The sequence below is a fragment of the Apis florea genome, unplaced genomic scaffold, assembly GCF_048593485.1.
Source record: "Apis florea isolate Af1SG1 unplaced genomic scaffold, ASM4859348v1 contig_1615_pilon, whole genome shotgun sequence".
Lineage (NCBI taxonomy): Eukaryota > Metazoa > Arthropoda > Insecta > Hymenoptera > Apidae > Apis > Apis florea.
In genome coordinates, this window is record NW_028256416.1 from 1,228,142 (window position 1) to 1,252,101 (window position 23,960).

Below are 23,960 nucleotides of genomic sequence, written 5' to 3' on the forward strand. Positions count from 1 at the left end.
TTAAGTATTAAGTACTTAAAGAAAGATCGGAGTAAGTCGATCGCCTAATCAATTAATTAATTAATCAATTAAACCTAGATTGTACGACAGTCGGCGAAAAGAGTTGAGGCAGTTTTTTCTTTTTTCACTCACTCATTACAAAAAAAGAAAAAAAAAAAAGTATTACGAGTATTACATTAACTTACATCGATGTTTAATACTTTGGTTTCCATTTCACACGTCCCTATATCATCGACGCAGTACATTTTGATTTTCCACGTGAAAAAATATCTCTTATTGCACTTGTCATGCTCAGAGCGTTTAAACAACATTTACGAATTTGTCCAGCGACCAAAGCATATCGATTGCTCTTTTTCAAATTTCTATCTTTTTTTTTTTTTTTTTTTTACTATGAAATTGGTCACCGAAAAATTCCATTTTTTTTTTTTTTTTTTTTTTTTTTTATAACAACTTCCCCTCCGTCCTCCTGGAAGACTATTACAAAATACGAATGGCGTGCGCCATTGAAGTTTCATTTCTCAAAAATACGGCTTAGAAAAAATTATAATTGTAAATGTAAATGTCTCTTTCTAAAATATTGTATAAACGTTCCATTTTTTTAAAAAGGCTTGAGAAAAGTAAAAGTGTATATAAATAAGGATGATCGTGATCGTAGATGAATATTTACAGATATCTTTCTGGAAAAATAGTTAATCGTAGATATAGATACGATTAAAAATTGTCGTGTAGAAAAAAAGAAGTTTCTAAAAGTATATCAACGAATACTCGTCGTAATATCGGTGTGTGTGTGTGTGTGTGTGTGTGTGTGTAAAGCGTCAACTTTTTTTCTCATACATATAAAAGATGTAATTTTTCTTTTTTTTTTTTATCGAATATATTGCGAAATATAGAAGAGATACTTTTTATCAAAAAAAAAAATTGAACGAACGTCCTGAGATAAAAAGGCGAAGCTTAAAAAACGTGTAGATCGTCGCTACGAGATCGCGAAAATACGAAAGCGAAATCTCTCCGATGGTTAATAAATTGCCAGAGAGAGAGAGAGAGAGAGAGAGAGAGAGAGAGAGAGAGAGAGAGAGAGAGAGAGAGAGAGAGAGAGAGAGAGAGAGAGAGAGAGAGAGAGAGAGAGAGAGAGAGAGAGAGAGAGAGAGAGAGAGAGAGAGAGAGAGAGAGAGAGATCTTTCGCAAAGAATTAATACAAGATGCAGAAAATTGCATCCCCTTATGTCACATCGAGTAAAGCTTGAAATCGATCGAAGAAGTACGAACAGATACTTCCCTTAACAATTACACGGTACAAGAATATAGTAACTATTAAAGTTATTATAAAAAAAAAAAGAAAAAAAAAGTAGAGACTCACGTTCGAATTGGACGTTTAATATTTACTCCTTCTCTCCTCGAAACAACCAGACTTGTATTTAACCCTTTCGCTACTACGAGCGATTATAGTCGCTCTGCAAAAGATGCCAGTAAGATTACGAGCGACTATAGTCGCTCTGCAAAAGATGCTACTAGTAAGATTACAAACGACTATAGTCGCTCTGCATAAGATATCATTAAAGTACTAAGGGCGATTATAGTCACTCTGAATAAGATGCCATTAAAGTACTATAGGCGACTACAATCGCTCTGTTTAATATGCCATCGAAATATTACGGGCGACTATAATCGTTCTGCACAAGATGGCATTAAAATACTAAGGGCGACTATAGTCGCTCTGCATAAGATGCCAGTGAGATTACGAGCGACTACAATCGCTCTGCATAAGATATCATTAAAGTACTACAGGCGACTATAATCGCTCTGCATAAGATACCACTGAAGTACTACAGGCGACTATAATCGCTCTGCATACGATACCATTAAAGTAGTACAGGCGACTACAGTCACTCTGCTTAATATGCCATCGAAGTACTATAATCGTTTTACACAAGATACCATTAAAATACTATAGACGACTATAGTCGCTCTGCTTAATATGCCACCGAAGTACTACGGACGATAATCGTTCTGCACAAGATGCCATTAAAATACTAAGGATGATTATAGTCCCTTTGCATAAGATACCATTAAAATACTATAGACGACTATAGTCGCTCTGCTTAATATGCCACCGAAGTACTACGGACGACTATAATCGTTCTGCTCAAGATGCCATTAAAGTATTAAGAGTGACTATAGTCGCTTTGCATAAGATGTCATCGAGGTGCTATGACCAACTATAGTCGCTCTGCATAAGATGATGCCAAGAGGTACTACGAGCGACTATAATCGCTCTACTTACTATAGTTGCTCTGCATAAGATGCCATTGAGATATTACAGGCGACTTTGCACAAGATGCCACTAAAGTAGTATGGACCACTATAGTCGCTCAGCTTGCTATAATCGTTCTCCAGATGTCATTGAGGTACTATGGATGACTATAATCGCTCTGCATAAGATGATGCCAAGAGGTATATTTGCTCTACTTATTATAGTCGCTCTGCATAAGATGTAATTGAGATACCATGTATGATATGATTGGATTATCATTCTCTAGAAACGTATTATCGATATTTTGTTTTTATCATCAGTTTTTTTTTTTTTTTTTCACAATAAACCGTCAAAGCAACTCGGATTGCAGCATGAGAGGCATGAACACGGCCGCTGACGATCTTTCTCGAGCACCGTACACATTTTTGGTGGGAAAGACGTCCGTAGCGAAAGGGTTAAAAAAAGCTACTTGAAAAATGAGAAACAACAACGAATCTCCAACGACTATAACTCGATCCGAAGAAAAGATCGAGCAGGTCTCTCCCCGAATATCCCCTCGATCTCTTCATATCACGGTGTCCTGATAAGCGGGAGGCCCGCTGAGAACGAACTGTCTCTGGCTCTGCCTGACGATATCGCTCCTGTTGGGGACCTGGGGCGTCGCCCTCACCCCGTGATAATTGCTGTAACTCGACCTGGCGCTCGCCGGCCTGTTATTGTAAATCTCGTCCAAATCCTCGCCAGAGTTCAAGCTCTGGGTGCTTGTCTGCTGGAAGGTGGGGTTGCTCTGCCCTTGCCACTGCATCGGGCTCAACTCGCTCGGCTGCCAATTGTCGGTGAGATTCCTGGTCGAGCTGTTCGCATCCCAGTTGGGATAACTCTGGCCAGACGCCGTGCAGTTGCCGCTCGAGTTCGAGTAATTGTTGGCCGACGAATCCTGGTTCGAGGGATGATTATTGTGATGATGATGGTGGTGGTGGTGATGGTGATTCCACAAGGTCGGGGTCGACACGGCCATGTTCACGGCCTCCGGCTGCCAGTTCGAGTTCCTGTCCCTGTCCCAACTCATCGAAATACGGTCGTAGTTTAGGGTGCCTTGCGACAACGAGTTCACGTTCTGATTCGTCAGATTGCTGGCCGTTGTGTTCGCGTACAGGCTCTCCTGGTGGTCCATGATCCTGTTCACGGGGTTCTTCCTGCGCGACTGCCTCACCGAGCTCCTTCTGCTCGACCTCCTCGTCCCGTCCCGCGAGATCACCGACCTCCTCTTCACCCTTCGAGGAGTCATCGGCTTTGGGGACACGCTGTCGTCGTGGATCGCTGGCTCCGGCTGCGAGTACTCGATACTGTACAGCGGCCTGGGCTGCTTCTTCTTCCGTTTAGCTTGGGCTGCGTTCAGAGACAAAAAAGGGGAGGAAACGGTTAGCAGAGTGTCGATAAGGGGGGATAATATCGATCGAGTTCGCGCTTGGATAATATCGATCGAGCGAGTGAAAGGTTACTCTGAGTAATCATTTTTTTTCGCAAACATCCTCGACGTTTCATATTTGTTCTTATGCCAAGCGCAAACTGACGAGATACGCACTTTCGAGTGGTGTAACTGTTAAGAGATCGTTATTAATACAAATCCTCAGCTGTACGAGGTGAGAGAAGGGGTCGAATTCTTACATGCATGCGTAAGAACGATTTCCAAATTTACGAGATTTCGATTAATATTAGAATTAACGACGATTTTACAACACGATAATTTGATCGGTCAGATCCTCTCGACGAGATTAACCGTTTGACATTTAACGTTTAAGAAGAAGTATCGATCGAGAGACAAAAAAAAAAAAAAAAAACACTGAAAATAATAATAATAATAATAATAAAAAAAAGATAGTTCCCCGAAAATCCATGAAAGAAAAATTCCACCAGGAGGAGAATTAGTTAGAGAGAAGGAGTGAAAGAATAGAATGGGGGTTAATAAATAAAAAAGCAAGCAAGTAGTAGGCATTGCACGTTTATTGTCGCCAATGAAACTGCACCAAAGGTAAATTATATAATACAGTAAAATAAATTATAAAATTAAAATCTACGGCCTTAAACGAAAGTACATTGAAAAAAAAACGACACTACTGTACAAGCTTCGACAAAGGGAAGGAAGGGAAAAAAAAAAAAAAAAAAAAAAAAAAAAAAGAAATCTTCGATTGTCTCTACCACTACACACACACACACACACATACATTGTCGACAACCTTATCTGAAGTGACTCGTTAACATAATATAAATAATTCGATTTGAAACATTATTATATATATATATATATATATGATGATGAAAACCTCTTTCATAACGCTTATAAAATAAATTACGTAAGTATATGTACAACTTGTTCGTTCAATGAGCAATTTATATGTCTGAATATTAATTCGAATCGAATCGAATACAACATAATTTTGGGAATAAGTACACATAGATTCGTTGTAAAGATATCCAACATGAAATTACACTTGAGCGAAGGCATTAATTTCAACACGCGCAAACTGTGCGTCACAAAACGAAACAAGATCTTCTTCCAAGTCCAATCAGATATGATGAGAAAAATGTATTATTATTATTATTATTATTATTATTATATAGGTATTGGCATAGTATCTGCTCTATTGTAATCGATATATATATATATGTACCTGGATGTTAATAAAAATTACGTAGCGTGTTCAGGATTCGATTCGCTCGTCGACAAAACGTGTATAATTCTTTTTCCGTACAATTCTGAGAACATGTTGCGTACACGATCGTCTATAATTATTGTCTATTATCGGATCGCATTAAGTATTTCATCGATCGATCATTGTGCGCAACCCGCGATCTACAACATTAACAAGTCGATCGAACTGTTCGTCAAATTATTGTAAACAGATAATAGATTCGTATTTTTTTTTTTTTTTTCGTTTTACATCCGTTTGAAACGTAAAGGGGCGAATAAGCGGAATTCCCCCCCCCCCTCCCTCCCTTCTCTGCTGAAACTACTTTTTTTTCACTTCAACGCGATTCGTTTCGCCTCGTTAAATTTCTTTTACTCATCACTTTCGTAATTGGACTTTTTTTTTCTTTTTTTTATCTTCGAACGGACCTCGAGCTACCAAGTTCATCAAAATATTCTATACATTTCGATATTATAAAGGTTGTCTGTCCTTTTTTTTTTTTTTTTTTTTTGTCACTTCAGAATTCACTTTACCATCTGTGGTTAACACATCCTTCGTTAATCGATCCATGGAATGTCGGAAGTAGTATACTTCGTGTACGCGATATCATACAAATTTTCACTTGCACGTGTTATATTCTAACAAGAATGCAAAGAAAAGAAAAAAAAAAAAAAAGTACGCGATCGTCGTTCGAAAAGAATGGGGAAAATATAAAATAAAAATGCATGTTCCGTCGAACTTAAGAACCGTGAGAGAGAGGAAAAAAAAAAAAAAAAAAAGGGAAAAAAACAAGTACTAGCATGCATTTACCACAAACATTCAGAGACACATTCGTTGAAATGAAGAAACGTTTCGCAGCACCTTACATATAAAGTATGAACAAGGTATAAACTTCCTCGTGTCGCGATGCTACAAGCTAATTTTAATGCAGTCTAAAGATTTCTATCGAAAGATGCTATCATCTCATATAAGCCAGGCTACCGCGCATCATTAAAGAAATTCTAATAATAAGTACCATTCGTATAACAAGAGGAAAAAAAAAAAAAAAAAATAGATACATTGAAAAAGGAAAAGAAACAGCTCTACGTGAAAATTTTACGAATACAACGTACAATCATCCATTCATGCTACATTTTACGTTTTAAAATGTGATATTTCGTTATATCAATATCAAAAACTCTTCTATCGAACACAATTTTTCAAAGTTACAACGATATATATATTTATATATATATATATATAAAAAGCTCGAATAAAACATTTTCAAATAACACGATTCATAACATTCTATATACGTATCACAGTGCATGTATCGATATAAAAATGCATTGTTACGATACAAATCGTATATCGAAATATTTATGAGCAAATGTAAGTTAAAAAAAAAAAAAAAAAAAAAAAAAAGGAAAAAGAATTAATATGAACACGAAAGCAAATGCTACTGAACACACATTATATATATATATATGTATATATTCCACGTTAGAGGGAAACGTGATCGAAATATTTTGAAGAGAAGAAACGGCAAAAATCATTACGCGTTACTGTGATATTTAAAAAAGTTGATTTAAAAAAAATATTCTCTTTAGACTAAACGAGAAGAAATCGATCGGAGAAAGCACTACTAACCTAAACTAACTACTCTCTAATCGTTCTATCTATTTGGCAAGGATAGGAATTCTATGTTACATCTTCGAATTAAAGAGAGTAAAAAAAAAAAAAAAAAAAAAAAAAAAATAGAATATATAACCTCAGTCCATATGCTCTTCTAATCGATTTGAGGCCGACATTGTACGTCGTCCTAGTAATAGTGATAAAAAGAAAAGTCTTTTCTCGATACGATTTTAAAACGAAATTGTGACAAATGAAAAATTTTGCGAAAAATAAGATCAAGATAGAAACGCAAGGTAGAAAAATTATAACATATAATTATTTAAGGTTAAGTTACTGGTTTTAAATAGTGGTATTAATATCTTCTGAAAATATTTTTAAAACGAGTCAAACCTCGAATCGATTAAAAATATATTTAAAAAAAATAAAATAAAATAATAACTACAATAATTCTCTGATTCCTAATAATCTAAAAATTACTGGCATATAAAGATAAAGGTCTACTGTCTCTTTTAGACCTATTCTGTTTCTCTTGGTCATTCACGTTCTGTTGATTTTCAATTGCCAATCTTGGATCAGAATAAAACGACCTCATCGGTTGTTCGCGAACATGATCGATAAAGACTCTAGGCTTGTTGGAGGCTTTATTTTGCTTTGCAGCGGCAGGTCGAGACTTGACACGCGGTGATGCAACGGGACTATACTTGGACGAGTGCGGATAATACAATTTGTTTTTCTGATATTTTAATTTGGCAGCACTGTCCAACGAATCGTACTCGTCATAAGGGGACACAGGCCTTTGCAAATGATCCAATGGATTTGAATAGTCGTTCGAGTAATCAACGTACTTCAAATCGCGATTGGACAGATTGGTTCGATCAGTTTTGATCGTGTCGTTTCTGAAGCTACATTTACTTCGTCCAGAGCTGTTAAACGTTTTATCGTTATGCTTTGGGAAGCTGGTATCGTGACAAACGGATTGATGAGAGCTAGCTGTGCCTGCGGGGTAATTTTGAGCGGAATTTTTGTGAGGGTGGGCAGGTGATGGAAGAGCCGAGTAGCTAACGTACATAGGATGCAACGGCGTGTGGCCTGCCAACCCAAAGTCATCACCTCCCACAAAGTCAACTGAAATATGACGTAGAATCGATTGCATTAGATCGAATTTTATTGTCTGTGGCATGAGCTTAGTAATTCTTTTTGAATAGAATTAGAACTTAGATGGTAGTATACTTGATACTTAAGTTTCGTTTCAACATGACCAATGTTATAATTTTTTTTATCTATTTTGCAACATGCTGTATCAATGAAATCAGAAATGGATTCGCGTAATATTATTTATAAATTCCAAGCCCGATAGAAGTTATTTTACGATACATTCGCAAAAGAGTCGATGAATAACGAGAATAATAAATAGGTGCGTATGAAAGAAACTATTTTACTTCGTGCTTTAAAAAAAAGGAGCAAATGCGTGCAACCATGAATCAGGCAAAGCACTTACCAAAGTGGAGGATCAAATCCACCAATGAAATCAACTGTAACCGACAACCCTTTTTTCAAGCAATAATAAATCTTAAACTTACTTAATTAAAAAGAAAAAAAAAAGAAAAAAATACCCAGGATAATTTACCATAATTTTTTTCCATAGAAAAACATTTTTTATTGTTTTGTTATTTTGATACGATCTTTATGGTAAAAAGATTTATCATTGCACGTTTTTCTTTTTTGATTTTATAAAAATGAAGAATAAAGTTTAGAATATTGTTCCTAGATCTCATTTACCGATACCAGAATAAAATTTACCACAGAATGATATTATGAGATTCAAAATAAAATTCTCATTCTGCAAACTAATTCTTATCTCTAGTTTGATTTATACTAATTGATAATTAATAAAGGAAAAAAAAAGGTCTATGAGTTTTATACTTACAGCTATCATCTTCCTCCAAAAAAACTTTACTTAGATAAATACCACCAACTATTGCAATAAACTGGAATAAAAGAAAAGTATTATTTTAAATGTTATAATTAATATATGATAAATTATGATACGGTAAATTTTAAAAATTGATAACTTACACCTAAGATGCATTGAGTAGATGCGTGTAAAATTTCAACTATTTCATAATCTAGTACACAATCTGTTACATTTGTAGGTCGGGCAGGTCGAAATAATTCTGGTTCAGTAACATCATAAATAGCTTTGCAACCTGGTCCATTGACATGCCACCAAGAAAAACTACCAGTACCAAGATTTAAAATATCACTATTCTGAAAAATTAATTACATATAAATTAAAAATTGAAAATTAAATTAAAAAAAAAAAATTATATAAAAAATTAACACTTACTTTATCCAATACACCTACATTAAGATAGAAACATATCATAAATATATTCCATCCTAACCATAGTGTATTCCATATACAGTACTGAAATAAGTTTAATATAAAGATAATTATCCTTATCTATTGTATAAGAGATATTAATTAAAATAAAATTGCACTTACAGATATAATATATTTTGGTCTATACTGAAAAGCCCCAAAAAATCCTAAGATTACAAATATAATGTTAAAGAAATTGACCAGTATCGGGGCCCACATAAAGCCCAGAAAGTCGAAGACCTGACGTTCTACTGTAGTGATCTACAAACAGAAATTAACAATTCTACTTAAATTTAATAAAATAATTAAAAATATCTTAATATTAATCTCTTTAATTTCTGTCAACTCTATTTTGCCTATGTTCTTAATCTATATCAATTACTCTGTGTTCTAAATACCCAATTAATCTAATGTTCTAAATATGAATGTTCCATGAACCATTTCATTATTTTGCTTGCTTTTAAGTAAAAAACTTATTTTAAATAATGATCCATTATTTCGATTATTTAAATTTTTAATTTATTAAAGCCAAATTAATAAAAATAATTACTCAATAACATTGAATCTATAAATTTTATTAACGTATTGTGTTTGCATCTATTGCATTTCATTTCTTATCAATTGAATTTTTTAATTTGCAAAAAACATCTTCGTAATGCAATGTAGAATTTTATTGACGCTAATCGACAAGAAAGCGCTTAGAAAGTAAGTAGTAAAAGCGGATGTTAAATGGATCGCCCAGTTTCTATTCGAGGATTTCTATTTTACAAAGATAAACCACGCGACCCATGGATCGATAAAGCGATGCGATAATCGAGCAAGTGTAATTGTTTCATCGAGGTCTGATATCGTCGATAAAATCGTTCAAATCGTACGGTTCGTTTACGCGTAACAAACCGCAACGTAATATATTTTAATTCTTAGAAAATATTTAATAATTAAAATCTTTCCAGCAATCAAATCTTTTCGTGAGAATATCAAGCTATGAGTCAGCGCAAGAAAAATGAGAATTGAGCGTGTCACAGGATGATGACAATTTCCTTTATCGGGAAATAAAACATTTTTCTTTCGATGACACTCACGAGTTGTAAGATGCATATTGTCAATAGGAAATGCCTTCGATTACAAATTCCCATGTCATTTGGCCAGACGGATGTTTTAGCGTGCGAGGCCACGGTTTCTTTGGTCACTTGATATGAACGATCTTGTTGCGCGTTAACTGCATCACTGTGGCATGTTCTAATGCGCCGCCATATTCCCACGACACTTGTTCCGTCCCTTTCTCACGATCGACTAGTGCAAGTGACATGCATCATACTGCACAGTGCTGCTCACAGTAACGGTGACAAAGACGATGACAACATAGCGGCAATTTCAAATTTAAAATAAAAATTTAATTGTTCTTTTCAAGCTGAATATTAATTATCAATATTAAATATTAAAATCTTGTTTAATAATTTATAACGTGTATATTTTACGAGAAATAATAGATAACTTTTATACAAATCTAACAAGATTTTAACAAAATTAGAAATATTTAAATTTTTATTGTCTTTTTAGTAGAATAAAAAAAATAGTAATTTAGATAATGATACTTCAAATAATTCATTATAAATCAAATGATTAAATTAGTTTGTAGTTTAGTTTCATATCTATTTCTATTCCAAATATGTTTATTTATATATTAAACTCACTATTGTTTATATTATCTTCAAAAGTGTAAATATTGCTTATAATAAAGCCAAAAATTTAGAAATTTGTTTCGTATTCGGCTCGGCTTCGAATCGAACTGCCGAGTAAATATCCCCTCTCCAATTCGATAGTTGAATTCGCAATCCGCGATGTTATTCTACTGATGAAAGTCGCAGGTATGGGACGTGTATTGTAATACGGTATTGTATAACCTATTTTATGCGTAGTATAATATTATTTTTATTACATATTATTTTTATTTTTATATATTACTTTTATTGTCTTTATACTATCGTTTAATTAATAATTTTATTCAATAAATTTTTCGAATATTATCATAATTGATAATTCTTTAGCAATTAACTTATTTTTTTTCTTTTCTTTTTTCATTCATCTATTTGATCATTGGAATGATAGAAAGTTTATATTATATATTATTGGTTTTTAAAGAACAATTTTTAAATTTGATTATTGCTTTTATTTAATGTTTTAATATTTTATATAATGTTTAATCGATTTTAATTATTTTAAATATTTATTTTAAAGTTTTATTTATTTTTTTTTTCTTTCATACAGATAATGTATGTATTTATATTTGCTGGTTGCTACTATAACTTTGAAGGCAGAAAAAATTTCAATCAATTGGATCAATAGATCATTTTTTAAGGATATCTTAAATTATATTTACCTTTAAATAGGACATTATTTTTTTAATTAAACTTAATATTCGGTTAGATTATTTTTAATTAAGGTAAGGTAAGATTAATTTTATATATAAATACGTAATAGAAAAATATTGATCAACATTGTTAAAAAATAATGTTATTTAATTGGATAGTAATAATAAAAATAAATTATAAATGAGTAGTGAAATTTCTGTACATTCCGTCTTATTATTAAGAATTAATCGATTTCTTCTTCTTTTTGTTGATTTGATTCTCTCGATGGTCCTGTAATATGTAAGGTGTTATACATATACATATTATATACGTGTGTTTGTACATACAAAAGTGTTTACCTATAAAACTTAATAATACTGGTAAGAATATCAAACCATGCGCAGCACCGAAAACTACGATACTTAGATACATTCGGAAAAAGAATATTTCGAAAATTTGAGTTTTAGCAAATGCCAGTATCACGATTCCTATAATTTTGGTCAATGTAATTCCAGAGAATACCTATAACGAAAAAAAAAAAAAATATTATTAATTAGAAGATTGATAAATACTTACAATCTCAAATTATTCTACATACTGAACTTCCTGTATAATTAAGTGTATCAGACGCACGTTCAATTTTAGTTTTCTTCTTTGATTTTAAATACGAATGTATAATGTGACTGCAAAATTCCACAGATATACCAACAGACTGTAAGTGTAAAGTTGAAATTTTAATCGAATTTAACTTTTTATTTTTTTTATGTAATTCGTTATTAGCAAATAAGCGCTATATATATATCCTTATGTTGCCATACCACAACTAAATTAACAAGAGAAACTGCATTTAATTCTATATGCCACCAATACATAAGTCCGCCAATGTTTATGATGATCATGCATACTGTCAATAATACCATTATAGCCGAAAATAAGGATAATGTTAGAATCAATGTCACTACGAAAATGACACAAAGAGAGTAACCCAATGAAATTAATGTTTCTCTCCATATCGTAAGATATTGTTCGTAATAGACATAGAATACACTGTAATAAAAAAATAATCGATACTATAATTTTCATTACATTACAATATATGCAATATATGGATAAAGTAGAAGAAATTCAAAAAAATTCGAATTTGACAAAATTGAAGAATAAATATTTCAAAATGTATAGAAGCATAATAATAAAATATGGGCAAACCTGTATGGAAATACAGTTACATCCTTGTATGCCAGACTATTTATCATAATTGTAATATTATCGGCAATATTTCTGGCAAATCTTAAAGCTTCGTACCAATCCGATGATTTTTTTAACGGGGTATGATATCCCATGAAATAACTGTCTCTGACATCTATTAATCCGTTTTCATCCGTCTTATAATTCAACGCCTGCGAGTTTGTAAGTAACGATTTCAGAAATGTCGACGAGAATAAAAGGAATTGGCTAAATACGTATCCGTAATTCCAGTGAAAATATAGTTCTGAAATATTAAAAGATAAAAATCTTACATCAAAATATGCCGCTCGACCAGCTTTTGCACATCTTTCGTCCGGAATATCTTGAAGAAAATAAGGTAAATATTTTCGAAAATCATACTCGGTCGGCCGATTGTAATTTGTAATATTGATTTTACAACTTTGGCATCCTTCGACTACGATAAAATATAATATTATAAAAAAATTTCGAAAATTAAAATGGTAATATTGTGAAAAAAAATGTGGAAATTGGCGATAATTACATTGCGAGTGTGGACAAAATGATTCGTTTGTTTTAAAGTATTTACAACAATCGGAAATCTGCGACCAATCTATATAATCGTCCAACCAAGATGAAGCTGCTTTCGATAAATATGACCTACGATCGAATAAATTGATTAGCAATGAAATCGGTGAACAGTGTTAAAAATTAATTCGTGTAAAATATTATACAAACACTGCAGGTTGCTTAGATGCTGAATAAATTTGAGTATACAGAGAATCGCTGTTACATCCTTGACCACCACAAATTATATTTTGTTCTACACGATTGCTGTAATTCAATCCAGGTGTTACTATAAAGTAAACAGGTGGACCCATCGATAAAAGATCATCCATAAACTGGAAAAAGAAATCGATCGATCTTTTATCACATCATTGCTATTATCGTTATTGTTCAAATTATCTCTTCGTAAGTATCTGTAAGTTACATGTACATACGAGCACACACTGCATATGAACATTATTCTAATATTCTACATTATGCATGTAGAACATTACCTCGAAGTATTTCAAAACGTAAGAATCTTCGGGCATCGAAAGTTTTTGCTCCAATCCTACATTAATTTGTGGCACTATTACGATATGCATTATCAGAGAAAGGAAAAATATTACCAATACGATTATTCTGACCGGCGTTTTCATAAGAAATGGTGTGTAATAGCGTTCAAAAATCGTATACACGAAATTGAATTTTTGCCCGATCAAAAAATTATTCTTATCCGTTTTCACGCAACAAAGCACATCCAAATATGTTTTCTGAAATATGAAATGAAAATTTCGTTGAAAAATTTGAAATTTTTTTTCTCTTTCTTTCTTTTTAGAATAAATAAATCTTACCTCGAATCTTCGCTCGTGGAGCGACAAAAGGCAGACGAAAGCTGTTATTTGCAGCAGAAAATTGATCAAGATCGATACCGATGCATAGAGTGCAAAAGTATTTACAGCAGGCATTGTCGATAATGTTCCTAAAAATAAGAATTACAGATATACACGATATATGAATAATAAATTAAGTAACTGACATATTATGATTATGAAAATCAAACTATGGATCAACTGACCGATCAAAAAACACAAACACTCGGATATACTAGTGAGTAACATCGACGGACCAACTTCTCCCAAGATTCTTCCAACGTGATCGCATATGGGTTCGTCGTCGCATTTTGGATTTCTCTCGTACGTGTGAATCAAAATAAAAATATTGTCTACGCCCACAGCCAATACCAAAAATGGAATTACCTGTAATACATATGTATTATACGGAATGTATACGGGAAAAATTATTTTACATTCGATATTTTTCGATACTCACTTCGATGGTGAGGAGTGTCGTTGGCACTCCTACGTAACCAAATATACCAAGAGAGCAAGCAACCGATGCTATTACAATGACAACACCTCCGACGCTCAACATTATTTTGCTGTTTGCCTGAAATCGATTATGAAAAATTCGATTCGACTCGAGAAATATACATTTCGAGTCAAAAAAAAAAAAACTTACGAAATATTCTTTCACGGAACATTTTATCTCGCTCAGAGCCAAGGACACGTAAACGAACATTATCACGTAACTGATCACCACTGTTACTGCCTCTGCTCTCGATGATCGTTCCAACTCATCCTCGATCGATCTTTCCGTCGTATACGCGATATCCATGAACTCTGGTCTCTCTTTAGTGTCCCATTCTTTCATAAAGTCAATGAACCTAAAAGAAGATTTTTGGATTGAATCGCAATTCAATTTTTCAATCCATGAAATATTATCTGTACTATATATTTTGGACTCTGGTACTTATTGTAGCTGATGTCATGATTTTGTCATGATTTTTGGAAGAATTTTAAATAAATTGATAATATTATTATCAAATCTCGATCATCCGTAATAAAGTAAAGAAAAAATATTGTTTAAACCCTTTTTTCGGATATCTTTATACATTTATTCGAAAAGTTCACAATAACATTTATTTCTTTAATATAACATTCAATTCATCTTAACATCAACTACAATTCTAAAATGATGAAAAATATATACTTTTTATTGAATCGACATCATCATAACTTTTTTTTTGTAAAATTTAAAATACCCTATATATTTACCTCTGTTCCCATTTGCGAGCCGATTGGAGGACAGTTTCGTCCAGCGAGTTTTTCACCAGAAATGACAAGATTATACCTGTCGATTTAATGTAATCTTCCGGCGCGTAGTTAAATTCACCTTCGCGTAAAAATCCTCCGTAAGCAAGTGCAGGAAAAACTGGGCCTTTGTACGGCGCCATACACTCGTCATTATATTCATTTCTTGAGGAAAGAAGAATGGTGAGCAGACATGTGTCGAGAATTTTTTTCTCGCTAGTAATTTTTCACTCGTGATGCAAAATAATCAAAAGTATTGGGTTGTTCGGAAAGTAATTTCGTTTTTTCACGCGAGTGTCGCTAGTCTAACGTTTATCCAGCCAACTTCATTCTAAACCGTGTTGTTATTATATATTTTGAGAGTTGGCATTTCATGGTTTATTTATAAGAAAAATTCGTTTGATTCTGTGCGGTTGTGCTTTTAGTGTGTGATAACAACAAGATGCAAGACCAAAAGAAGCATTTTCGACATTTTTTTACTTTCTTATTACCAAAAAGGTAAGAATATTTCCTTTCAAACAAAAACAAAAGTTATGCGAAGTCTATAGAGAAAATGTATTAACAGTACACCAGTATCAAAATTAGTTTTCAAAATTTCGATATTAAAAATGCGAAGATCACGAAGATCAGTTAAAACTAAAAGTTGAAGATAAAATAAAAACAACTCGAGAAATTGCTACGTAAATTTGTCGAATTCGAGTGATCATGATCACGTAAAGCGATATAGTGTTTCATCAGACAAAAAGAAACGAAATTACTTTTCGAACAGCCCGGAATATTTTTCGGGCGAATGGATCGAGATTGAGCAAATTTTGACACGTATTCATACGTATGTTTACACTTGGTTCACACTTACTGGGCACATTTGTACAAATGATTCAGATAATTGATTTCGTACGCGCTCGAGTTGTCCACTTTGTTGAACGATTTGAGATCGTTTTGAAAATAACCCCATACGCTTTGCACTGTGCACAAGTCCAAAGTGACAGGTCCTGTGAAATCGTTTTGAACGGGAGCGTAGCAAATCCGTTCCAAACCTTCCCCTTCTTTTTGCCCGAGCTAAAAATTGTTCCATCTAGATTTCTTATCTATCGAAAGAGACACGTGGATGATGCGCTTATTACATATATGTACATATTATATTTACTTGCAATATTTTATGTTGTAGATCGTATACAGCGAGCAAAAATTCTTTGTTGAAGATTGGACCAAACTCGAGACGACCAGTCGTTGTATCGTGATATATCTAGGCGAGTGATGAAATCATATGAGTGACGATGTAAAAGAGAGAAAGAGAGAGAGAATGATTTTACCTTATCGAGACCCACGGATTTGATGTAAATTTGCTCAGTTCTGTAGAAAGGTTGGAAATGAGAATCAAAATAATTTTTCTCGATCCTTGCTCTGCTGGTGGATGCTGCCCAAATCTCTATAGGATTGCTCGTTATCGAGAGATATTTTATTCCGAAACTTAATCTCAATATTATGTATACGAATATTAATAAAAATATTATTGGATATTTTGCGAATGCTGTAAGAAAACGTATAAAACATTATTATATTTATATATCGTAAGACAAGAGGGAGTAAGAGGAAGAGATAGATATTTCGTAAAAAAAAAAAAAAAAGAAAAAAAAACGTTAATTAATCGATCAATGTTACGTGATCGAAAAAATATACGTACTTTTGCCCCAAGTGGTGAAAAATATTTGAAATATCTTGCTCAAGGAGAGCAAATGAAAACAAAAACCAATTTTTATCTTTATAATATATACGATCACAAATATCAAGATGAGTGCAACGATTACGATTGCTGTTACAATTCCATAACCGTTCAATCCGAAAAGGAGGAAACCGTCATTTTGTTTTTGTATCGTAACGACCGGGCAAGATGTTGGACAATCGACGCAGCTACACGGGGATGAACCCTGAATCAATTGAAAGCCTCGAGTGTTAGTTAAAAATATAGAATGTCTATTCTATGAAAGATATTCGAATAAATTTAAATTTTTTTTTTAGAAATTAAATACACTAGAGAGGGACAAGAATTTGAAATACTTTGGCATATATATATATATATATATACACATATAAAAGATATTAGTTTATTTTAACTTACCTCGTACATTTCGTTGCACGTTTTCACCGATTCATTCCATAATTTCATCGATTCGTTTTTCGTTATTTCCGTGAAGAAAAGCATTCGAAAGCTTACGAATATATTTTGATCCGGATTACCTTGATACTCGTACCATCTGCAAATAATTTTCCATCGAGTCTATGCTCGATAAATATCGCTTCGCTTCGTGCGATTCGTAATTTCTTTTTTTTTTTTTTTGCTTACAATTTTGGCGTACACGTGCTAGCATCGTAAATTCCACAAGCCAGATCCATAGCTAATTTCCCACTCTGAGGCATGACCACGTTCTTACAAGAGTCGTAAGTTTTGTTCATGTACTCCTCCTCGATGTAAACCTTAAAAAAAAAAAAAAAGAAAAAAAAGACCATATATATTATATCTCAAAAGAAGCGGAAGCAAAATGAAATAAGAATCGCTCACTTCGATTTCCTTCACGTATTCTTTCCTAATTCCTGTTTCCGTCGTATAATTCCCTGTTTTCGTTACGCGGAGAAACTTGCTTTGCACGGGGCTACACGTCAAGTCGCACAGCAATTTGTACGCATTTTTCAAACAAGTTGGACACCTGCCGAATATACCTTCGGCCATATCCAAATTCTGGAGCAACGTTTTAACATTGTCAACGTCGCAACACAATTCCGGTGAGTCTGAAAGGGAGGGTATATAAAAGTAATAAAACGAGAGTCGGGAGGAGAGGAACGAGGGATTAGATTAGAGTTGAGAAAAATGTACCTTTGCCTTCAAAATAATGGGGGCACTTTTCACGGAGATTCGAATTCGATTGGCGATCGAGCGGTTTCGGTGGATCGTTCGAGGCGCACGTGCGACTTACGCCTAAATTCGATAAACCGCAATTTCCTGTCCATACACAGTGATAGGCGTCCGTTTGACATCGCGCCAATTGTAACGTGTAACACAACAACAACAACAACAACAACGAGGATAAAATAAAATGTAATCCGCGTCGATTCATAATAATTTCGATAAACAATTTGAAACGTGAAGAAAATCAGTTTTCGAAAAGAGAATTTCAGATCTAGACGGGTTACACTTTGGGTTCTTCTTCTATTTCTCCATTTCTTCTTCCTTTTCACACGCGCGACTATGTTACGCGTACGTTACGTATACGTAATGCAAAGCTCGAAAATATAAATTTTAGTTCGACGAGAGAAGATTTTGTGACGAATTGTTCGGTCGTCGATGGATGATCCGTTTTGAACGGAGATGGAATGCTCGATCGAGGAATAATTCCAAGATAATGCCGAGTTTTCGATTTTATTCGAACGATACGGCACTTATCGCCGAGCATCTTATCGTTCGATTGATTGAGCGTGACACAGAAGATGGTCGGCCGTTGTAATTGAATCGAGAATTTTGTAGGAGAATATAATTGAAATGGAATTTATCGAGAAAAGAATGAATTTGTGACAGATTAATAATAGTCGGAAAATTGATAACGATCGTTTAAGCTTTGCACACCTGCGCCTTATCGACATCTCGTTTCGACACGATTCGATAAATTACGTACGTAATCGTGTTATCGAGTATCTATTATACGCCGGTATTATCGAATCGTTCGTTGTACACACGTATGCATTTTTCCATCTATTTGCATGCCATTACGAGAAACGAAATGTTCGAAAGTCGAGATCGACGCGCCATCTTGATTCCAGGAGATATTTCGCTAGAATTAGGAAGGAAAGGAAAGGGAAAATTGATCAACGGAGCGGAATAAAAACAACTTTGGTACCGAATAATCATATTTTAATGACTCAATGATTGTACAAATGGATCATCCTTGAACATTTCCGCATAACCGAGGAACGATAACAATAAATACAAGGAATTACCGTAATTATAATGTTCAATTACTAATGTATAATTACACAATAGATGGAAACGTAAACAACATGGTTTACACTGCGCGTTCGCGTATTTTTTTTTTTCTTTTTTTTTTATTATACGTACTTACAAGGTTTCCCTCCCCCCCCTCTTTTTTTTTATTTCTTTTCTTTTTTATTCTTTTTTTTTTCCCCTCTCCCTTTCTTTTCCACTCATCGTCCAAGATTCATCGCACACAAGAGTCGCGTGTAAAGACGTATTTACGTGACACAATGAAAGGAAAAAAAAAAGAAGATGGAAAGACTTCAGTTACATAGTTTACTGTATCGTTATCCTATCCTTGTTTCGTCTATTACCACGAACAGCTCACCCTGTTCCAATTTGCTTTTTTTTTTCGCATTTTTTTCTTTTTTTTCTTTTTTTTTTTTTTCACTCCCGCTTATATAATTATACAATAATAATCCTATCGATCGTTTAAAATGTTCGGATTCACATCCACTCGAACGATTTGTGTATACTTTTCCGCCATCTCTATCTATCTATTTCCTCTCTACGCGCATGCACTCACGCATTCTCTCTTTCTCTCTTTCGCTTTTCTCTTCTTTCTCACTTACTTCTTTCACACGCACATGTATACGTACACTTCTCTCTCTCTCTCTCTCTCTCTCGCTCGCTCGCTCGCTCGTTCAATCCCTCTTCGTTATCCTTCTCCCTTTTCTCTTCATCCCCACTCTTCACTCCCTTTCCAATATAACAGTATCGAAGTTGTCGTCGTCATAATTCAAGTACATTATGTTCAACGGTATCGATAAAGTTTTTTATTTCAATAAAATTTGTGGATAATGTCAATAATATTGTATAATAGATGATAATTATTCGACGATTCACTGCGATTCGGGGCGAAAAATATGAAACTCGTTACTAGGCCAACTATGTTTTACCAAGATACGTCTCCACCTACATTTCGTCCATTATTCGCCATTTTTTCTCGTTTCATCCGCGTGTTCATTCTGGGGCCGCGTGTTTATCTTTAATCTTCAGGAACTTTGCGCGTTTTCTCGAAACCTGTATCCCTCCTCGAACACAAAGAAAATTATCGCGGGTCCAAGATTCTCTCTTTATTACTCTCTCTTCCTTTTCCTCGCAAAATGGGCTGATTCTCCATTTCTCGATTTATCCTTATTAAATAACGACGAAATATTATTGTTGTTCATTAAAACGCTATCGTGAACGTGATTAACGATAATTATTACGCTTATCCCTGTACTCCCTCTTTCTCCCTTTTCTTTCTTTCTTTCTTTCTTTCTTCTTCTTTGATTTGAAACGAAAAAAGAAAAAGAAACGAATAGCAGTCTAAAAGCTTCGCATTGATTGTCAAAATTTAATACGAAACGTTTACAATTTTCTTTTTTTTTTCTTTTTTTTTTTTTTTTTTTTTTTTTTGTCAAGTCATCGCGTTCGATCATCGAGATAAAACGTTTCGTTTTCAATACTGGATTTCGATCTTGAAAAAAATCGTACGTAAGATCGAGCCGATTACATTTTCATCTCGCGATTTTCATTATCAGGGGAACGAGAATCTTATCTATAGCGTAGAGCGTGTAGAATGAGTAGGATCTGTCACGCTGCGGATCGAGAGAAAAAAGGGAAATGCCAAACTTTTTGTTCGGAGACGCATCTCGGCAAAAAAAATTTATACAATAAAATTTGTGTCTGTGTTCCTGTTTTTTCCGTGTAATGTGTGTATGTGTATTGTGTGTGTATGTGTGTGTGTGTGTGTGTATACAAGTGTATGTATCGGTATTAGTATTAATAGTATTAGTAGTAGTATTAGTAGTAGTAGTAGACAATGCAATAACTCGAGCAACGGAAAATCTTCTGTAGATTTTTTCTTTTTTTTTTTTTTTTTTTTTTTTTTTTTAAATCCGCACGCATGACATCTAGTAGTAATCGATAAGTAGGTATTTTCTTATTTTTCTTCTCTGTCGTGAAATATATTAATCGATAACATTACGTACGTATTGTGTGTATATGCGCACGTGTGCGATTATGCGATTACTAATGTAAGTGTGTGCATATGTTGTTTTAATGTGCGCACGTAATATATGTATATATGGATGTTGAATGAGAAAAAGAGCACACACAATGATAATTGAGCACGTGTTTAGAATTTTATTAGCGCACCTGTGTGGTCAAACTTTTTCCCCTTTTTTTGGATGGAAGAAATATATATATATATATCGATCGGCTTTCGGTTTCGACCTGTCTCTCCTCCTCTCCTTTTTTTAATAGCTTTCTTGCTACTTATCTTGTTTGATCTCTCGTTCGTTTTTTTTTTTTTTCGAACCAGATCTAGGAAGAAGAATAAACGAATGGTGTAAACGAATTTGAAGTCGAGTCAATCATCAGATTTCAGTAGTATCTATTTTTATATACGAATAAAATATACGAAAAATAAATATTAAAATAATCGCGTTGCGCTTATCGACGACTTTTTCCTTTTAACAACAATTAAAACGTTCTAATTACATCGAAATTACACACAGGTGTATCGATAAAAATATTAATGGGTTCCTTTTCTTTTTCTTTTTTTTTTTCTTTTGCAAAGATAAGATTAAATACAAACATGTGCGAAGATGACTTTGCAATAGAGACAAGTTCAATCAAAGTTCAATCTTTCCGGTTGCACACGGTCGTCACGCGTGCCGTCATCGAATGGGATTCGCGACCGAATCGATCAAAATTACAGATCAGGATTAATGCGCTCTTTTCTCATTCTTTCATTGTTCAAAAAATGAATGTCGCGCAAAGCACATAATAATACACTCGGTCGTGTTCTGTTTCCCTTCTATGTATTATACATATTCGATTCGTTCGGGTGAAATATATACATACATATTTTATCGGATAAATCGAAAAAATTTTTCCCGGAATTCTAAATCGGTAATGTCGAACGTGAAAGGGTAGTGTTTATATGAAAAAATATATTGGAAGACATTCGGTAAAAAATGCGATCCGTTACGATAAAAATAAATTGTATATTCATTCATGATATAGGATGAAACTCGTCCGGAATAAATTGTCTTTACACTTTGCGTTTTGTGCTTCTTATTTTCTCCACATTCGAAGAACGATTATATAGATAACATTTGCGAAAAAAAGAAAGGAAAAAAAAAAAAGAAAAAGCGAGGAGGAATAGAATATAAATGTGAAGTGAAAACGAAAAGAAATAACGTTAAACTTTACGCTTCATTGTTCGCTTCAACGATCGAACAAGTGATCAAACTTGGATAGTTAAGTAATTTGTAACACAAAATCCTCTTGTTCGACACAATCGATTTATATCGTCAACGCGTTAATCCTCGATGAAATGTTTCGAAGAAAATAAAATAATATAACGTTTTTCTTCTTTTCTCTCCCTATGCATCCGTATATGCGTGCCATTCATATAAATAATATATGTGTATGTAATAATTTTTATATATAGGATGATTCCAAGTGATGTTCAAAAATTTATGGATACATTATTCGTCTTCTTTTTTTTTTTTTTTGAAAATTCTATCGCGTCTCTTGTCTCGGAATCGGAATCTCTTGTGTATTCTCTTCATTCATTCGAGGAAGAACGAGAAAGTAAAGGAGAAGTGTAAGCGTACACGATGTGCACTTATACGTGCACTTATATATATGTATATATATATATATATATATATATCCTTAGATTTATGAACAACCATTTACTCTCATCCTGTATATATTGTATATATATATATATATTATGTATAATATATACCATATATATATATACACACACCCACGGGCGCACATACGTTCACGCACGCACATACGTATATATGTAGATATACATGTAGATATAGATATACTTTCTGTTTTCTAATTTACAAGTATTAATCACTCGATATCGTGTTAACTTATTATTAGTACTCATTTAACATTGCGTTTATACGTCGAATATCGTTAATTCTTGTGATATATATTTATATATATATATATATAATATATATATATATCATATCATCGATGTTACGACGGTATTCCACACGGACGTTTTCTTTCTCTCCACGTTTTTAATTAACGTTTCTCTTCTCTTCTCTTCTCTTCTCTTCCTCCTTTCCCTTTTCCTCATTTTAGACAGATCTTAAAAGCTTAAACACGCGTATATATATATATATATATATATCACCATAATTGATTCTCTTTAAGATCAATAAAGATACCGGTCGAGCGGTAGGTAGATAGGTATATTTACTCGCTCTTCGCTCACTCGCTTCATTTAACAACGAACATATTATATATTTGTATAAGGTCGTCGACCAAAGAGACCTCTCCCTTGCAAAGCCTCGCTAACCTCGTCATCCCCTCCCCCCTCCCTTAATATTTTTAGCCTCGAATATCCTTATCACCAGTTGTATTACATAGTTCATTGATTAACGTTAAAAATAAAATTTCCTATTACGAAAAGAATACTCGAGTCCAAAAAATGAGATTAAAACTCAGCGTTTGTGTGTGTGTGTGTGTGTGTGTGTGTGTGTGTGTGTGTGTGTGTGTGTGTGTGTGTGTGTGTGACAACATGTGGAAAACCGCCTTTCCTCATATACGATACATATATGTACATATGTATACACATATGCATGTATACGAATTGTATCTCTATACTCTGTGTGCCACCGTTTTCAAAGTTACTTATTCGAAGTACGTGGTGAAGACACGTACGCACAAACGCGTGCATACGCGTATACACACGCGACATACATATGTACACACAATAG

General features: G+C 33.7%; 2 protein-coding genes and 2 long non-coding RNA genes across 5 annotated transcripts; 2 read left to right on the top strand and 2 right to left on the bottom strand.

Annotated features, from left to right (window-relative positions):
* Positions 1-2,529: 2,529 nt before the first annotated feature.
* On the bottom strand, positions 2,530-10,233 carry NKAIN (sodium/potassium-transporting ATPase subunit beta-1-interacting protein). 2 transcript variants are annotated; one of them, XM_086906619.1, is made up of 6 exons: positions 10,021-10,233; positions 9,062-9,199; positions 8,903-8,983; positions 8,632-8,823; positions 8,483-8,543; positions 2,530-3,640 (listed from the first exon to the last, which is right to left on the bottom strand). In XM_086906619.1, exons 1-6 carry the CDS (start codon positions 10,072-10,074, stop codon positions 2,817-2,819), a joined length of 1,350 nt encoding a protein of 449 aa, XP_086762745.1. In that variant the 5' UTR covers positions 10,075-10,233; the 3' UTR covers positions 2,530-2,816. The 2 variants fall into 2 exon arrangements, with proteins under 2 accessions (XP_086762745.1, XP_086762753.1); XM_086906627.1 differs by lacking the exon at positions 2,530-3,640 and adding an exon at positions 6,925-7,680.
* LOC147658804 (uncharacterized) lies at positions 3,647-9,495 on the top strand. The gene is made up of 2 exons (XR_015291695.1): positions 3,647-6,848; positions 9,064-9,495. It is a non-coding gene; the product is annotated as an uncharacterized LOC147658804 (long non-coding RNA).
* A 1,203-nt stretch (positions 10,234-11,436) lies between the features above and the next one.
* On the bottom strand, positions 11,437-18,403 carry LOC100868857 (NPC intracellular cholesterol transporter 1 homolog 1b). The gene is made up of 22 exons (XM_031918875.2): positions 18,064-18,403; positions 17,752-17,978; positions 17,536-17,666; positions 17,311-17,446; positions 16,876-17,119; positions 16,505-16,722; positions 16,339-16,437; positions 16,048-16,250; positions 15,156-15,356; positions 14,560-14,764; positions 14,371-14,487; positions 14,117-14,297; positions 13,893-14,020; positions 13,554-13,811; positions 13,231-13,394; positions 13,037-13,152; positions 12,807-12,949; positions 12,496-12,686; positions 12,108-12,336; positions 11,888-12,001; positions 11,649-11,811; positions 11,437-11,580 (listed from the first exon to the last, which is right to left on the bottom strand). The coding sequence occupies exons 1-22, from the start codon at positions 18,302-18,304 to the stop codon at positions 11,534-11,536; spliced, it is 3,756 nt and encodes a 1,251-aa protein (XP_031774735.2). The 5' UTR covers positions 18,305-18,403; the 3' UTR covers positions 11,437-11,533.
* On the top strand, positions 15,234-16,711 carry LOC147658805 (uncharacterized). The gene is made up of 2 exons (XR_015291709.1): positions 15,234-15,689; positions 16,360-16,711. It is a non-coding gene; the product is annotated as an uncharacterized LOC147658805 (long non-coding RNA).
* Positions 18,404-23,960: the final 5,557 nt, after the last annotated feature.

What these genes read in the sequence shown, in the direction of transcription:
- NKAIN (XM_086906619.1), bottom strand. Translation starts at nt 10,074, where the DNA reads ATGGGAATTTGTAATCGAAGGCATTTCCTATTGACAATATGCATCTTA. An exon ending in GACCAAAATATATTATATCT is followed by an intron (nt 8,984 to 9,061) that starts GTAAGTGCAATT and finishes AACTTATTTCAG; the next exon opens with TACTGTATATGGAATACACT. An exon ending in TTTGGAGGAAGATGATAGCT is followed by an intron (nt 3,641 to 8,482) that starts GTAAGTATAAAA and finishes CTCTGAACGCAG; the next exon opens with CCCAAGCTAAACGGAAGAAG.
- LOC100868857 (XM_031918875.2), bottom strand. Translation starts at nt 18,304, where the DNA reads ATGAATCGACGCGGATTACATTTTATTTTATCCTCGTTGTTGTTGTTG. An exon ending in CTCTTGTTAATTTAGTTGTG is followed by an intron (nt 12,002 to 12,107) that starts GTATGGCAACAT and finishes TTACACTTACAG; the next exon opens with TCTGTTGGTATATCTGTGGA. An exon ending in TTAATTATACAGGAAGTTCA is followed by an intron (nt 11,812 to 11,887) that starts GTATGTAGAATA and finishes TTTTCGTTATAG; the next exon opens with GTATTCTCTGGAATTACATT.